Source organism: Polypterus senegalus, chromosome 1 (assembly GCF_016835505.1).
Source record: "Polypterus senegalus isolate Bchr_013 chromosome 1, ASM1683550v1, whole genome shotgun sequence".
Lineage (NCBI taxonomy): Eukaryota > Metazoa > Chordata > Cladistia > Polypteriformes > Polypteridae > Polypterus > Polypterus senegalus.
In genome coordinates, this window is record NC_053154.1 from 175,975,539 (window position 1) to 175,992,706 (window position 17,168).

At 40.3% G+C, this 17,168-nt stretch overlaps 1 protein-coding gene, 1 long non-coding RNA gene and 1 other non-coding gene across 4 annotated transcripts in view; 1 reads left to right on the forward strand and 2 right to left on the reverse strand.

The window, feature by feature from the left end:
• Positions 1-3,877: 3,877 nt before the first annotated feature.
• Positions 3,878-3,951, reverse strand: trnai-aau. The gene has a single exon. It is a non-coding gene; the product is annotated as a tRNA-Ile (tRNA).
• A 450-nt stretch (positions 3,952-4,401) lies between these two features.
• On the reverse strand, positions 4,402-6,401 carry dpm3 (dolichyl-phosphate mannosyltransferase subunit 3, regulatory). Of its 2 annotated transcripts, XM_039763430.1 has the most exons (3): positions 6,343-6,401; positions 6,072-6,132; positions 4,402-5,970 (listed from the first exon to the last, which is right to left on the reverse strand). In XM_039763430.1, the coding sequence occupies exon 3, from the start codon at positions 5,958-5,960 to the stop codon at positions 5,682-5,684; it is 279 nt and encodes a 92-aa protein (XP_039619364.1). In that variant the 5' UTR covers positions 5,961-5,970; positions 6,072-6,132; positions 6,343-6,401; the 3' UTR covers positions 4,402-5,681. The 2 variants fall into 2 exon arrangements, with proteins under 2 accessions (XP_039619364.1, XP_039619375.1); XM_039763441.1 differs by lacking the exon at positions 6,072-6,132 and having other exon boundaries at positions 6,343-6,393.
• Positions 6,402-6,514: 113 nt separating this feature from the next.
• LOC120535530 overlaps positions 6,515-17,168 on the forward strand; it is a 32,492-nt gene continuing 21,838 nt past the window's right edge. Inside the window, exon 1 of the long non-coding RNA XR_005634916.1 lies at positions 6,515-6,633. This is a non-coding gene — a long non-coding RNA (uncharacterized LOC120535530). The remainder of the gene's footprint in view (positions 6,634-17,168) is intronic.

Consider the following 17,168-nt stretch of genomic DNA (forward strand, 5'->3'; position numbering starts at 1 on the left):
ATCATGAATTAATCACACACAAAATCACATCCCAACACAAAAAGTGTCAATGTTAACTTTATAAAGCAAATTCATTTGTGTCAAGGTCAGCTTTTCCTATTGAATCAAAAGCAGTTAACCAGCAATAACTGTGCCACACATCACTGCCACTCTGTGCCTTCCACTTTACTGGTTATGAAGGTGGCCTAGAAAAGGTTTACATGATTGGCTGCCTTCTTTTGCTTCAGCTTCCTAAATGATAGTACTTAGTACAGCTAATGTACTAAATATAATTCACACATGTTCATTTTCTATGGAATACAGTTGTTCCTCAAGTAGTATAAAAAAACCTCAGTACTGCTGTTCCATTTATAATGACTACCTAAAGTAGCACGTCTCTCATGCAATTAATTATATCTTTAAGCATTGTGGCGGCAGTTTGGATTTATTTCTGAGCGTTTAATACTTTTATCTGTCAACATGGAATGTAGCCAGTGAGTCACAATCAACTATTTTGTTCTTTAAATGCTAAAAGTACATTGGCTTTCACTAAACTACAATCCTAAGTGTGGCTATGTGTCATTCCAGAGCATGACTGTGGTTTTCATTTGCAAAGCTAGTCCTGGATCTTGCATTAGGGATCATTTAGAGCTAGGACAATGAGGTATTTTTTTTTCACCTTACTTAAATATCATTCTGCTTAGGAATGGTTATCTTGAACAATGTTTCTCAACACCATCCAAAAACTCATAAAGAAGAAAGTTGACCAATCCATCCATCCATTTTAGATCTACCTTTGCTAATAAAGGGTGATGACAAACAAACCTTATCCTAACAGTTTCAGGTACATTTGAGAATTACCCCTAGATGTTTCAACAGCACCCCAATCAGGGTTAGTTCCTGATTTGCACCCATTGCTGCTTGGATGGGTTCAGTACTCTCATGATCCTAGGTAGGTTTGAATATGGATAGATAGTTGCCAATAAGTTCACTAGGTGTCATTGCTTCTTCTCATCCCCTCCAAAATGCTGTTACTCCTCCCATAATAAATTCAAAACTATTTCATTATAAAGACATGAAAATGGTGAAACCTGATAACGCTTACAAGTAAAAGACTAAATGGAATTGTTGAAACACAAGCTGGAGCAATTCAGATTTTGAAGTCCACTTTCTTAAATGAAGGCAGCAGTCACAAGATTCAAAATCTGTTCTTTTTAGTATATCATTACGTTAATATATAATGTGAAACACTATTTTTATATAAGGAAACCCAAAAAAGAGGAGGATAAAAACAACTGGTGATGAAGTAGGGGTGCCAAAATGGGATTCAAAAAGTTTGACCAATAAGATTTCAAAGAAAAAACCTATCTGAAAAAATGTTAAACTACAACTCTGGAGAAAGACAAAGCTAAAAGGCACTGCAGTGAAAGGTGACAGCACTTTTAAGTACCATGAACTATGAAGATAATGAAGGACTATTAAGGAGTCACTCTTTCATTGAACTACAGTATATCAGGTTTGTTTCATCACTTACAAAACTGCACCAGATTTTAACATTTTCTTATAATATCACAAAAAATACATGGACAAAATAGAATGGGAATTGTAATTCAAAAATTTCAAAAAGTTCAAAGTATTGATAACACACTGTGACATCACAGCCGGGAGAAATAATTTATAATAATAGCAGTAAAACTAAAAGCCCTCTATCTACATGCTTGCTGTCTCTGGTATATTGCATCTAGGATGGAAATTAAAAATAACAACTGACAAATGGTAGACACCTCACTGTACCTACTTCAGGTTATGATGGATTCAAAGATAACATGCAGGCAGCATATGCCACTGACCAAGACAGGCTGTTTGAAACAAACATTAGCAGATGAATAACTAGGATCACCCCTCAGATGCTACATCAACCATTACTACTGCACAGACACTAGTACTATCTTTGGGCAAGCACGCCTCTGCAAACTGCAGTCGGCACAATGTATCAATGATTAACTTTTTCTCATAACATCTTCAAACCACTTCAATCTACAGTATCTCACAAAAGTGAGAAAACCCCTCACGTTTTTGTAAATATTTTATTATATCTTTTCATGGGAAAACACTGAAGATATGACACTTTGATACAGTGTAAAGTAGTCCGTGTACAGCTTGTATAACAGTGTAAATTTGCTGTCCCCTCAAAATAACTCAACACACAGCCATTAATGTCTAAACCATTGGCAACAAAAGTGAGTTTACCCCCAAGTGAAAAATGTCCAAATTGTGCCCAATTAGCCATTTTCCCTCCCCGGTGTCATGTGGCTCGTTAGTGCTACAAGGTCTCAGGTGTGTTAAATTTGGTGTTATCGCTCTCACACTCTCTCATACTGATCACTGGAAGTTCAACATGGCACCTCATGGCAAAGAACTCTCAAAGGATCTGAAAAAAAAGAATTGTTGCTCTCCATAATGATGGCCAAGGCTATAAGACAATTGCCAACACCCTGAAACTGAGCTGCAGCACAGTGGCCAAGACCATACAGCAGTTTAACAGGACAGGTTCCACTCAGAACAGGCCTCGCCATGGTCGACCAAATATAATTTTATTTGGTTCAGATGGTGTCAAGTGTGTGTGGCAGCAACCAGGTGAGGAGCACAAAGACAAGTGTGTCTTGTCTACAGTCACGCATGGTGGTGGGAGTGTCATGGTTTGGGGCTGCACAAGTGCTGCCGGCACTGGGAAGCTACAGTTCATCGAGGGAACCATGAATGCCAACATGTACTGTGACATACTGAAGCAGAGCATGATCCAGTCCCTTCGCAAATTGGGCCACAGGGGAGTATTCCAACATGATAACAACCCCAAACACACCTCACAAGACGACCACAGTCTTGTTAAAGAAACTGAGGGTAAAGGTGCTGGACTGGCCAAGCATGTCTCCAGGCTTAAACCCTATTGAGCATCTGTGGGGCATCCTCAAACGAAAGGTAGAGGAGCATAAAGTCTCTAACATCCACCAGCTCCATGATGTCGTCTTGGAGGAGTGTAAGAGGATTCCAGTGGCAACCTGTGAGGCTCTAGTGAACTCCATGCCCAAGAGAGTTAAGGCAGTGCTGGAAAATAATGGTGGTTACACAAAAATATTGACACTTTGGGCACAATTTGGGTTGTACTTAGGGGTGTACTCATTTTTGTTGCCAGCGGTTTAGACATTAAGGGCTGTATGCCGAGTTATTTTGAGGGGACGGCAAATTTACACTGTTATACAAACTGTACACTGACTACTTTACATTGTATCAAAGTGTCAGATCTTCAGTGTTGTCCCATGAAAAGATATGATAAACAATATAGATACTGTACTTCAAAGTTGGTGGCAAGACTGGTGTCTACCCCAGCAACACTGAGCACAAGCAGGGAACCCACACCAGTCCTTTGCAGGGCCCACTACCACAGCCAATCAATTTAGAGTCAACAGATCACTCCATGTACCTTCCGAGGATGTCAAGAGAAAGAAAAAAAAAAAAAACAGCCACAGGGAGACTGCAAACAGGCAGTTCGATTCAAACCCTAGGCATAACATTTTAATTATATACATGGTATAACAGGTCAAGTGTGAGTATCATAGTTAACACAGATAACTGTAATCATAGTGTAGTACAATGCTTTGGCAAATTAATGCCTACAGTGAGTGCCACATGAGACAGGGCAAGTTTCTAGTTTCTGGTATAACATAACTGGTGATCTTGAATGGCAGTGATTGTTTAAAATTGAAGGAAAAAATAAACACAATAGAAAACTGGAAGATTGTTGGCATTTACCTAATTCCTTATGCCTTTGTCCTTATTTAATAATACATTTTATTTATATAGCGCTTTTCCTATGTTCAAGGCGCTTAAGAATTTGACATGGCCCACACGGGGATCGAACCTGCAACCTTGGCATTATTAGTACCACGCTCTAATCAACTGAGCTAACCGGCCACTTGTTTAGGAAGAGTGTGGAGTAAAACAAAGTGGCTAGAAGACATTCTAGGAATCAGGGATAACAATCCCTGTTAAGACCTTCACATCCTTCAAGCACATCTCAGAAAATTGCATTGCTCATAAGAATTTTGTACACATAAACTCTATAAAGCCTCTTTAGTGAGGCAGCTTCCTAATTCCCCCATGAGTTGACAAACAAGGACCTGATGGAACACAGTTGGTCCACATTTTGATGGCAAACAACAGGCAAAGGCTGAATGAACCTCTTCATTAATGGGGATCTGGACTCATTCTGCTAAATGCAGCCCATGAACCTATCATTATAAAACCTACATAGTACACTTCAGGTTAATTAAAAATAGCTATTTGGAGTATCTCCACAATATCTTCTTTTGTTTAACTCTGCTTATTTATTTATGGCAAAAAGGTTTACAGAAAACAAAGAGCCTATGATAGCAAAGTTGGGTGAGCATGATGATGTACAGTTTATCAGTGACCATACAATAGGTATTTGCACATCAGAAAAATATTTATTATTATTATTGTTTGAAACTACTAAAGAGTACTCCGTCACACAAAATGTTAGTATGAATCTGGGCTAGATATATCACAGAAAAAAATAATCTTATACTCTTAAACTGTCTTGAATGCAGCAACAGGTGATCCCTAGCTTTATTTATTTATTCTTTTTAAATAAAAGTCTAGATTTAACAATGATAAAAACAAAGGCTATCCCGAAAGATTGTGGCCATCAGAGCATTTGCAAATTGCTGGACTGAATCAATCGTTAACAGCATTAACGCAATATTATTGAATTTTTACAAAATATTATAAATTACTCATGAGTAACCTGTACGACAGGCTGCATCTCTATATTTGTGTGCAAATTCATATCTAAGCAACACAAGAACAAAGAAGGAATTAACCCTGGATGGGGAGAACGCCCACCGATAATGCATGCTGACAGATTCACACTAGCCAAGGCGATATAGATGCAACATCAGTTTTATATTTGTCCTGTTATTAAAAATATTCAAATTGGAAAACCTTTAGGAATTCAGGAATACTTGACCATAACCATAACATAAGACAGCAAGCATCAAATGAAGTATTCCAGCGACCAGTTTATCAACACCAAAGATATGGACCAGTCAAAAGACCACACTGTCAGTAACTGGCACAATGCAGAACACAATTCATGCTTTTATACTCTTTGCAAAAGAAACTCTAACATCCATTTAAAATTTTGCCAATTAAGTGTCTCATCCTGCAAGAGGACACATTAATAAGTGAGAAGTACAGGTAAAAACGTGAATGAACGTGACAATTCTGCTTCAAACAATTCATATTAAAATTGAAAGTAGCTTAAATGTCGTGCAGGGTACAACATTAAAGTCATAAATTAATTTGTCTGTAAGACTAGTGCAATTAAATCAAACATGTCATAGTGTTTTCACATTATATGATATATTATAAACTGGAACAACATTGTTACAGTTTTATTATGGTTGGAACATGCCACAAGTCAGAAACAGTATACGAAAATATGACAGGAATTTCCATGATTGTATATATTTGTAAGACACAATTAGAAGATCCTTTCTTTAAAATAAAGGTTTTCGGGAAGTTGAAACACAAAGAAACTGACAACCTTATAGTTCAATATCTTCCTTGCAAAAAGCAAAAAAAAAAAAAAAATTCTTTGATTAAAAAAAAAAGGTCCTACATCAAAAGTGCAGTCCTTTTTTCTGCAAATCTCTTTTTGCTTCTTGAATTTGCTCTTGTAATTCTTTTGCAGCTGTTTCACAGTCATTGAATGTGGCCACCCTGTAGCCCACCACAGCCAAAGAGTAACAACCAAAAGCAACTAGTAAATAAATGGGAAGAGGCCATGCGACTTGCAAATATTGATCTGAAATGCGTAGATCCAAAAGGTCAAAAGTGACAATACTCCAAAGGACTCCAATCAGGCTTAGCCCAAGCAACCACTCCATCAGCTTCGTCATGGTAAAAGTGCTAAGGAAGATATGAAAGAAACGAATAGATATAATTCCTGAAACGAACAACATATACATAATAAATGCTACATTAATTTAAATAAAATATTTTCGCTATACCTGCTGACTAATTACTTTTTGAAACTGAATTTGTTACCACTTTTCAAACTTTTGTCTGGACCTGGTGAAAAAATAAATGAAAATACTGCAATCAATTAAAATAATAACTTTTTCCGCCGCCTCTGCTAGAATGATTAACTCCAGATTTAATTACAATCTAACATGACAAATGCCTTTAATCAGTGAATTTACTATTTAGTCATTCACCAGTAATAATGCACGGTGTGTGCTTCTAAAATAACAAAATTAAAACGTCTAATCGCCAACATACCTCCCAACAACGATCCTCAGGTTTAAATCCCAACTTCCGGGAAAGTTATAGCATCACAATATCCTGCCACAGTGCCTAGTGGGATTTGTAGTTTATTTAGACCATCCACGTGGCGCAGAGCTGCCAGTCGATGAGTCACATTGTGAGGTGACCTGGTAAATGTAGTTTTTAGCGTAAAACAAGTGCTACGTAGTTTACGGCTGTATTTCTGAGTTGGCAATGTTCGTTTGTGTGAAAGAAATTTGTCCGAAACGTTTTGGCCATGTACTTCTACGACACTGAACTGTTTTTGTATGTATTGTGTTTGTAAAATTTTTAAAGTAGTGCCGTTTCTTGATTGCAATTAGTTACTACTGAATTCCATTGATATTATTTCGAAATATATAAACTTCGTATTATTAGAGTATTATTAAAGGTGTTTATTGATCTCACTTTTTATATTCGAAAGGCACCTATTTACTCATGTTTAAGCGTTATGTAAACGCACCTTTTCATTAAATATTGTTAACTGCTTATTTTCTCTTCTACAGGATAGTTGCTGTTATGCTGATAGAGTTCAGGATACTGATCGTTGTCTAGTTGCAGATATAACTATAGTAGTGGCATTATTTCCCTTTGTTTTTTTATCTTGTTCCGTGTTGCTTTTGATACTTGCACCTTATAATTATTTGTTATAACTTGCTTTGTACGTCGCATTGGATAAAGGCATCTACTAAGCAAATTAACAAATACATGTACTAATAATTAAAACCTCGTCCATCTGAAACTGTTTCTTCCAATGCACGGTCACATTATCGGCAAAAAGGCATCAGTTGGGAGGCAGGAGGAATGCTGGTTTATTACTTGGGTACTCAGTCACTGGTATAGGTACAAATTAAAAAATTATATATTAACCTAACCTGCATTTGGAAGCAGACCCCAGTGACCCTGTGTTCGGATTCAGCAGGTTGGACGATGGATGGATGGATGGATGTATTTGGAATGTAAAAGGATAACATGGTGATAGCGTTTTGAATTCAAGAAGGAATCCTCTGGCTTAAGAATCCTGTTTAGGCCTGTTTACTGGCAAAACAGTGCCGCTAATAATTGCACCACTGTGCTCTTCTAAGTAGTAGAGTTTAGTGTTTTTGTTAAAAGCAGTAGCTTGTATCTAATATATATATATGTATATGTGTGTGTGTGTGTGTGTGTATATATATATATATATATATATGTGTGTGTGTGTGTGTATGTATATATATATATATATATATATATGTGTGTGTATATAGGTTGTCACAATAACATGCCATTAGAGAGAGCAAAGTATTCAAGTATAAAAAGAAGAATCAAATATATTTTTTTGACATTTATGAAAAAAATATGGCACACCAATTCAGTGGGTAACTTGATCTTAATTCTAGGAGATGCAATTTGAATTCTGGCCCATTCACTGACTGTCTGGAGTTTGCATGTTCTCCCTGTGTATGGTTTTTCTCTGCATACTCAGATTTAAAGAATTTGCAGGTTAAGATGACTGATGTCTCTAAATTGTCCCAGTTTGTGTGTGTGTGTGTGTGTTCACATGCAGGAGTGTGCCTTGTGATGGACTGGTGTCCTAGCAAGGACTAGCACCTGTTTTACTCACAATGCTTTATGCCACAACAAGGAGATTAAAGCAAGTAAATGAGCAGATGGATATAACCCCCCAAAATTAACAAATGTAAAATACGAAGCACAATGTGCCAAAGCAGTAAATATTTTATGTGGTAGTATGATATAACTAATGGTTATTTGGTAACTTGTGCAACCATTTTTCCCACCACCGTTTGCACAGTCAATGCTTTGATGTGTTAGGAACGTGTTCCACTTTGATTTTCTTACTGGTACAATATGCAACCCAAGGACTAGTTAACAAATATTGAATGTGGGTGTTTTCCTAGTAAATAAGAGACCCTCAGTTGTGATTTTTATTCTTCAGAGAATGATTGTTGGTCATCAGTAACTAAGATTCCATAAACAGGCTAAGGCTCCCATGGAATTTTGCATGCTGGTGTATGTGTGTCAGCTGCTTCCTAGTTTGAAAAGAGCAAAGAGGGCAAATATTCAAAAATAGAAGCTTCTTTCATGGAAGCGATAAAGGGAGAGAGAGCACTTCAGTATATGTTTACCATGACTATTAGGCAGAATGTCTAATCAGGTAGAAGTAGAATAGAGGACCAGTTTAATGAGACCCAGTTAAACAGCAGTGTTTTTGTTTTGGGCTTCTGTGTTGTATGCTACTATTATGGTATCAACTGTATGTGCAACACATGTCTATAATAAGGGAAAAGTTGTCTGCCTTTTTGTCTGGACCTCAATATGTGAAGAATGTCATGGTTTCTGCTCTTGTACTCCTTACAGCTGGTTGCATTATTTGTTTCCCAGCAAGGGTCTAGGTGGAAACAGTGGCACAGCATGAATCCTGTGCTCTAGAAGCTCTTCTAATAAAATATGAAAGCACTTCTCAGGGAAAAGAAAATTTTACCTTTTTACTTTATTTACACATAACAATTATACTTTATACTTTCAGTCGTAAATGTTTAGTTCTTTTTGGCCAAAAAAAAAAAACTCATACATTGTAATGGTAATAGTTCATTTTTGCCTGTTAACAATAAAAAAGAATTTCAGGCTGACGTATTTCCATTAAGAATACACTACAGACCCACTGCAATGGCATGTACAGTATGTTAAATACTATAAACTTTCTTTCATAGACGCAAAACTTAAAAACGTATTGAAAAGCATAAAGATATTCATGGAAATGTTTTTAGGGAGCACAAAATTTCTTGTTAATATCAAACTTTTTAAATATTTTTAGGTCATAAGTGTTTTTGAAGTTGGCCATTTTCAGGAGTCCTTTCCAGATGTGATTCTTGTCCTGTGTGTGATGCTGTTGTAATGGCTTTGGCTCCCTGCAACCCTTCACTTAATTTAATGGTTTACAGCAATAATGTATAGATAGTGTGGGGCTTTTTAACATGCACACCCCCTGGAGACAATTCTTCTTACATCTATTTTGATCTCCACCTTTTTGTTCCATAAGAAAACAATGCCTTTTTGGTGTTGTGTCTGCATATCTAAACCACACCTTATAATAAATTGACAAAAATAACAAGGAATTAGAGTATAAATAGTATAGATATGTATAATTTCTATATATGGAACTTATAGAATATTCATTATTATTTCGACTAGCTTTTGTTTATCAGATTCAAGAGGAGGAAAAAAAAACTAAACACCACACCATAATAACAGTGGACACAATTTACAAAGTTTCCAAGCTCTTGATGGAGGTGTGAGTAAAAAAAAATTTTTTAAATATATATATATACATACATACATATCTGATGTGGGCTACACAAACAAAACCCTGTGTCTTTCATTTTATTTTTTTACCATGGAAATTACCATTATAAATTTTTCCTAAATATATGCAAACACACAGACATAAATAACCTGTTTAAGCACCCATACATATTCACATCTTCTTTTTCTTATACAGTCTGGCAGGAAGTGGAAACCTATTCCAGCACCTCTCTAGAGAACACCAGTCACTAACATACCTGCACCCAATAACATTGAGAATATATAGAATTGCCCTAATCAAACATGCATGTTATAAAAGTGTAAAATCTGGAAATAGCATGCGGATATAGTTAGTAAAAGTGGTTGCCTGGCTTTTGTGGATGTGCCAACATGTCTACTGTATTGGCCCATGCTACAGAGAAAAACATTGTGTCCTCAACCCTGAAATAGCTAAATCAGATTCATAATGGATGGCTGGAATTAAAGTTAGTTTACAACATAAAAAGGAGATGATTAGATTTTTTTTTTTTTTTTTTTGCTTCAATTAGTTATTTGGCAGGAGAACCAAATCTATTCAATGAAAACCCACAGTGCTTTCCAGTCCAATCCTTTCTTAATTGGAGATTTAATGGGTAGGCAGGGCCTGGGCATAGCATAAGCGATGTAGTTGATTGCTTGGAGAGTGTTGCTGTGGTGAGGGCATGCTCATTATCAGCACATGGCAAAGAAAATCTATAAAACTGCACTCATTCTGAGAATGAACTGTGGGGACCAAGCTTTCTCCCAGTCTCAGCTGCCAGGTGTATTAAATAGGAAGCACCATGATGAGTGGATCACCTAATTTGACAAAAGTGCTGGTGCTGAGTATATGTGCAGGTCAATGTGTTGCAAATAAATCTAAATTGTTTTATGTTATGAGGATTATTGGTTAAGTATGAGTTAGATTACTACTTTCTCCAAAGTGACTTAAAATCAATACAGTACACTTTTTGTTCCTATCATTGGAGAACTATTGAGTTAGGTGAGAACTAATTACTGTGCAATTTCACTTTGTGATCCAAGCTTCTCCTTTATTTTCTTTTGCAATTAATTTAACATCTTACTAGTGTAGAATCTGAAATATGTTTACCAGTGTTTGCCTTATGTATATATTGTAATGTTGGGCAACTCTGTGTGCCACTGTTACCCGAAAAAATTGCCCCAAAGTAGTTCTTTATCATCCATCCATCCATCCATCCATTATCCATCCATCCATCCTCTTCCGCTTATCTGGGGTCGGGTCGCGGGGGCAGCAGCTTAAGCAGAGAAGCCCAGACTTCCCTCTCCTCAGCCACTTCTTCCAGCTCTTTCAGAAGAATCCCAAGGCGTTCCCAGGCCAGCCGGGAGACATAGTCCCTCCAGCGTGTCCTGGGTTTTCCCCGGGGCCTCCTCCCGGTTGGGCGTGCCGGAACACCTCACCAGGGAGGCGTCCAGGAGGCATCCTGATCAGATGCCCAGCCACCTCATCTGACTCCTCTCGATGCGGAGGAGCAGCGGCTCTACTCTGAGCCCCTCCCGGATGACTGAGCTTCTCACCCTATCTTTAAGGGAAAGCCCAGACACCCTGCGGAGGAAACTCATTTCAGCCGCTTGTATTCGCGATCTCGTTCTTTCGGTCACTACCCATAGCTCATGACCATAGGTGAGGGTAGGAGCGTAGATCGACTGGTAAATTGAGAGCTTTGCCTTACGGCTCAGCTCTGTTTTCACCACGACAGACCGATGCAGAGCCCGCATCACTGCAGATGTCGCACCGATCCGCCAGTCAATCTCGCTGTCCATTCTTCCCTCACTTGTGAACAAGACCCCAAGATACTTGTACTCCTCCACTTGGGGCAGGATCTCTCCCCAACCCTGAGAGGGCACTCCACCCTTTTCCGGCTGAGGACCATGGTCTCGGATTTGGAGGTGCTGATTCTCATCCCAGCCGCTTCACACTCAGCTGCGAACCGATCCAGAGAGAGCTGAAGATCACGGCCTGATGAAGCAAACAGGACAACATCATCTGCAAAAGCAGTGACCCAATCCTGAGTCCACCAAACCGGACCCCTTCAACACCCTGGCTGCATCTAGAAATTCTGTCCATAAAAGTTATGAACAGAATCGGTGACAAAGGGCAGCCCTGGCGGAGTCCAACTCTCACTGGAAATGGGCTCGACTTACTGCCGGCAATGCGGACCAAGCTCTGACAGCGGTTGTACAGGGACCGAACAGCTCTTATCAGGGGTCCGTACCCCATACTCCCGAGCACCCCACAGGATTCCCGAGGGACACGGTGAATGCCTTTTCCAAGTCCACAAAACACATGTAGACTGGTTGGGCAAACTCCCATGCACCCTCCAGGACTCTGCTAAGGGTGAAGAGCTGGTCCACTGTTCCGCGACCAGGACGAAAACCACACTGTTCCTCCTGAATCCGAGGTTCGACTATTCGACGGACCCTCCTCTCCAGAACCCCAATAGACTTTTCCAGGGAGGCTGAGGAGTGTGATCCCTCTATAGTTGGAACACACCCTCCGGTCCCCTTTTAAAGAGGGGACCACCACCCGGTCTGCCAATCCAGAGGCACTGTCCCGATGTCCATGCGATGTTGCAGAGACGTGTCAACCAAGACAGTCCTACAACATCCAGAGCCTTAAGGAACTCCGGGAGTATCTCATCCACCCCCGGGGCCCTGCCACCAAGGAGTTTTTTGACCACCTCGGTGACTTCAGTCCCAGAGATGGGAGAGCCCACCTCAGAGTCCCCAGGCTCTGCTTCCTCATTGGAAGGCATGTTAGTGGGATTGAGGAGGTCTTCAAGTCCTCCTCCCACCGACCCACAACGCCCGAAGTCGAGGTCAGCAGCGCACCATCCCCACCATATACGGTGTTGACACTGCACTGCTTCCCTCCTGAGACGCCGGACGGTGGACCAGAATCTCCTCGAAGCCGTCCAAAGTCGCTCTCCATGGCCTTCCAAACTCCTCCCATGCCCGAGTTTTTGCCTCAGCAACAACCAAAGCCGCATTCCGCTTGGCCTGCCGGTACCTATCAGCTGCCTCCAGAGACCCACAGGACAAAAAAGTCCTATAGGACTCCTTCTTCAGCTTGACGGCATCCCTCACCGCCGGTGTCCACCAACGGGTTCGGGATTGCCGCCACGACAGGCACCGACCACCTTACGGCCACAGCTCGGTCAGCCGCCTCAACAATAGAGGCACGGAACATGGCCCATTCGACTCAATGTCCCCACCTCCCTCGGGGCGGGTTGAAGTTCTGCCGGAGGTGGGAGTTGAAGCTACTTCTGACAGGGGACTCTGCCAGCCGTTCCCAGCAGACCCTCACAACACGTTTGGGCCTACCAGGTCTGACCGCATCTTCCCCACCATCGGCCAACTCACCACCAGGTGGTGATCAGTTGACAGCTCGCCCCTCTCTTCACCCGAGTGTCCAAGACATATGGCCGCAAGTCCGGCGACAAAGTCGATCATCGACCTGAGGCCTAGGGTGTCCTGGTGCCAAGTGCACATATGAACACCCTTATGCTTGAACATGGTGTTCGTTATGGACAATCCGTGGCGAGCACAGAAGTCCAATAACAAAACACCGCTCGGGTTCAGATCGGGGCCATTCCTCCCAATCACGCCCTTCCAGGTCTCACTGTCATTGCCCACGTGAGCATTGAAGTCTCCCAGCAAAACGAGGGAATCCCCAGAAGGTATGCCCTCTAGCACCCCCTCCAGAGACTCCAAAAAGGGTGGATACTCCAAACTGCTGTTCGGTGCATACGCACAAACAACAGTCAGGACCCTTCCCCTCTACCGAAGGTGGAGGGAGGCCACCCTCTCGTCCACCGGGTAAACCCCAATGCACAGGCTCCAAGTTGGGGGCAATAAGTATGCCCACACCTGCTCGGCGCCTCTCACCGGGGGCAACTCCAGAGTGGTAGAGAGTCCAGCCCCTCTCAAGGAGATTGGTTCCAGAGTCCAAGCTGTGCGTCGAGGTGAGTCCGACTATATCTAGCCGGAACCTCGCGCACTAGCTCAGGCTCCTTCCCCTTCAGAGAGGTGACATTCCACGTCCCAAGAGCCAGTTTCTGTAGCCGAGGATCAGACCGCCAAGGTCCCTGCTTTCTGCCACCACCCAACTCACACTGCACCCAACCTCCTTGGCCCCTCCCATAGGTGGCGAGCCCAATGGAAGGAGGACCCACGTTACCTCTTTGGGCTATGCCCGGCCGAGCCCCATGGGAGCAGGCCCGGCCACCAGGTGCTTGCCATCGAGCCCCACCTCCATGCCTGGTTCCAGAGGGGGGCCCCGGTGACCCGCGTCCGGGCAAGGGAAAACGTTGTCCAGAGTTTTTGCTCTTCATTGGAGGTTTGTTGAATTGCTCTTTGTCTCATCCCTCACCTAGGACCAGTTTGCTTTGGGTGGCCCTACCAGAGGCATAAAGCCCCGGACAACATAGCTCCTAGGATCATTGGGACTCGCAAACCCCTCCACCATGATAAGGTGACGGTTCAAGGAGGGGCCATCCATTATCCAACCCGCTATATCCGAACTACAGGGTCACGGGGGTCTGCTGGAGTCAATCCCAGCCAACACAGGGCACAAGGCAGGAAACAAACCCCAGGCAGGGTGCTAGCACACCGCAGGGAGCACACAGACACTCACACACACCAATGCACCTAACCCGCATGTCTTTGGACTGTGGGAGGAAACCGGAGTACCTGGAGAAAACCCACGCAGAATTAAAATATAGGTTTAGTATTTTTCAGGTTAAAGCTTTTTCTTCACAATTATGATATATATTAATGTACCATGTGAAATTGGTTTCTAAAGTGAAGCGTTTTTTTTAATTTTAAAAAACACCTAACCTGTTCGCTCACTTTAAAACAGAGGTGAAGGATACCGGGATCCAAACATTAAATTAAAAGCCTTAAAGTTTGCTAAACATGCTTAAAGCAGCAAAAGATTTTGGTTTAAGAAAAAGTGTTTTCCACATTTCTGAGGCATCTTTGTAACAACAAAAGTAACCTGTAAGTAATACATTTTATCATAGATTCTTGGTACCTTTTTTCTTAAGGTAAGAAGAAATTTATATTTTGTTTTGTGTTCACAGTTTTGAATTCCCCCCACCACACTCCTAATGCTGGCACATGTACTGAATTCATACAGAAGACTATTTTTTTGACTCAAAAAAATGTGTTGTGCTTTTTTGCAATGATTATTGCATTATTTCATAAAGATACTGCCTGCTGCATATGTTTTAGTAGTCTAATGATAGCTAGCGATACAGAGGTTGAGCGCCAACATAGCATGCAATCAAGTGACAATAACTGACAGACTTTTTGGGCATACAATTACTTTTAATCTGTTTTAAGTTTAGTTAATTTATTGTAGTTGTTTTATCATTCCTGCCTTACAGCACCGGGGTCTGCATGACGTTACCATGTTATCCTGTTAATTACTAAAACATTTAGTTCTACATTTGCTGCAAAATAACTTGCATCCATCCCCTTTTTTCAGAGTATTATGCATGGAAGCTTAATGACCATGAGTGATTGTGTGACTTTTTTTCAGTTCTTTTGTCCAGCTGTCCACAGAACACAGCAACTAATTAAAATTTAAGCATCAAAAATCAATTATGTCAATAGCAGCACTTGCAGCCATTTTTTTACAAGGTGTAAAGTATTTGCTGGAGGAAACAATGGCCCTTGGGCTGTAAGGTTGCCGTGGATTTTGACAATATTTTCCATAATGAAACACCATGGATTTTCCTGCTTTGAAATATGTGAGTACTCTCAAGATGCAGATCAGTGCTCAATAACACACGGCTTGAAAAATTGGCATATTCAGTGATTTTAAGACTTTTGTTTTCACTTTAGGACCCAGGTACTCTTCATTTCCATTTAAAAGTTCAAGAGCTGGCCAGGTATTTTTGCAACATATAAAAAATGCTTCATTTTAAAATGCAAATTCCATATGGCAAATTAGTGTATTCCATGATTGTGAAGAAATAATTTTAATTTTAAAAATACTGAATTTATCCTTTAATTCAACATGAAATAATGTTTAGGAGAGGAAGATGTAACAAATACAAAACAAAAAACGACAAAATAATAACAAAGATTTACAGTGGCCAACCTCCCAAATAAAATTTCCCAATTCACTGCTTTGATTCTCCTGTTCTTTCTGTTATATCATGTCCATACTACTAGAAGGAGCCTTTGCCCAACCAAGTTGCTAACTCTAAGCTCAGTCTTTTTTTGAGTAAAGGGCAACTTTTTTCTTATCTACAGTGGTTTCTGTACAATCTCTGGATTCTCTTCTTGGTTATGAGTGCCCACCAAAACCATGTGGTGTTCTAAGCAGTGTTTTTTCTGTCAAGGGAAGGCTTTATTTTCTTGTTTTGACCCAGTCTTTTTATACAAGACAAGACTTAAGCCCATCTATCAGTGCTCTGCGAAAATATCTCTGATGCTTAGTTTGCTTCTGACGAACTTTCTCAATGGATTAGTATTCCCAGAGTAATCACTTCCATGACCTTTAAGAATAAAGACTGATTCTACTTTTATCAATTTAATATTCCTCCTTCAGCCTGATTTAGGCAAAGTCTTCCTCATGTAGGTATTAAACATCCTCCATGGGATATTTAAAGCCAAGGAAATCTTTTTATTCCCATCTCCTGACTTGTCCCTTTCCATGACTTTATCTCAACGTTATTTTGTTAGCACATTCTACCCATAGTGAATGCTTTGCGGGATTTCCAAGCAATGGAATCTTGTAGAAATTGTTATTTTTATTTTGAACTAATCAAAATCACCACAGCACACCATCACAGGTAGAAGCCAAATAGTTTGTTGAGTGATCTGTAAGAAGGATTTGTATATACCATGTAAGGGGAATCTGAGTTTGTTTTTACTTATCCAATAGGGTGTTTTACTGTTGTAATGTTATTTCATCTGCAGGACATTTTTATTTTTTCCTTTGGCTAATGTGATTTAGTATGTATAAAACATGGAAGAAGACTGATATAATTTGTTTTTGTTTTTACAATGTTATACAGTGAAAAGTGCACATTTTGAAAGGGGGTCTTAACTTTATATAACTTGCCCATACTTAAGTGTTGAATTTCATTTTATCTTTAGCTGTATTGTTTTTTATTGTGCTGTTCAGTTTATGTATTATTGTAAAGTTCCTTGTGATGGCATGCTGTTAAAATATCTGGCTGATTAACTGTTTGATATTTTGCACACATAACTGTCTGATTGTTCACTTGTTTATTACTACATTGTTCCAGGCAGGTAAGGTGGTATGCAGGTCATTCTCCACAGAAAAGTGAAGTAGAGAGCATACAAACATATACTTCCTTTTGAATTTTAGTTTCCACTTGTTACACAAACCACAAATATATGATGGGCTAGACACCAGTATTTGTGAACCTGAGCTGAAAGTAGCAGGTTTGGTATTAATTTCT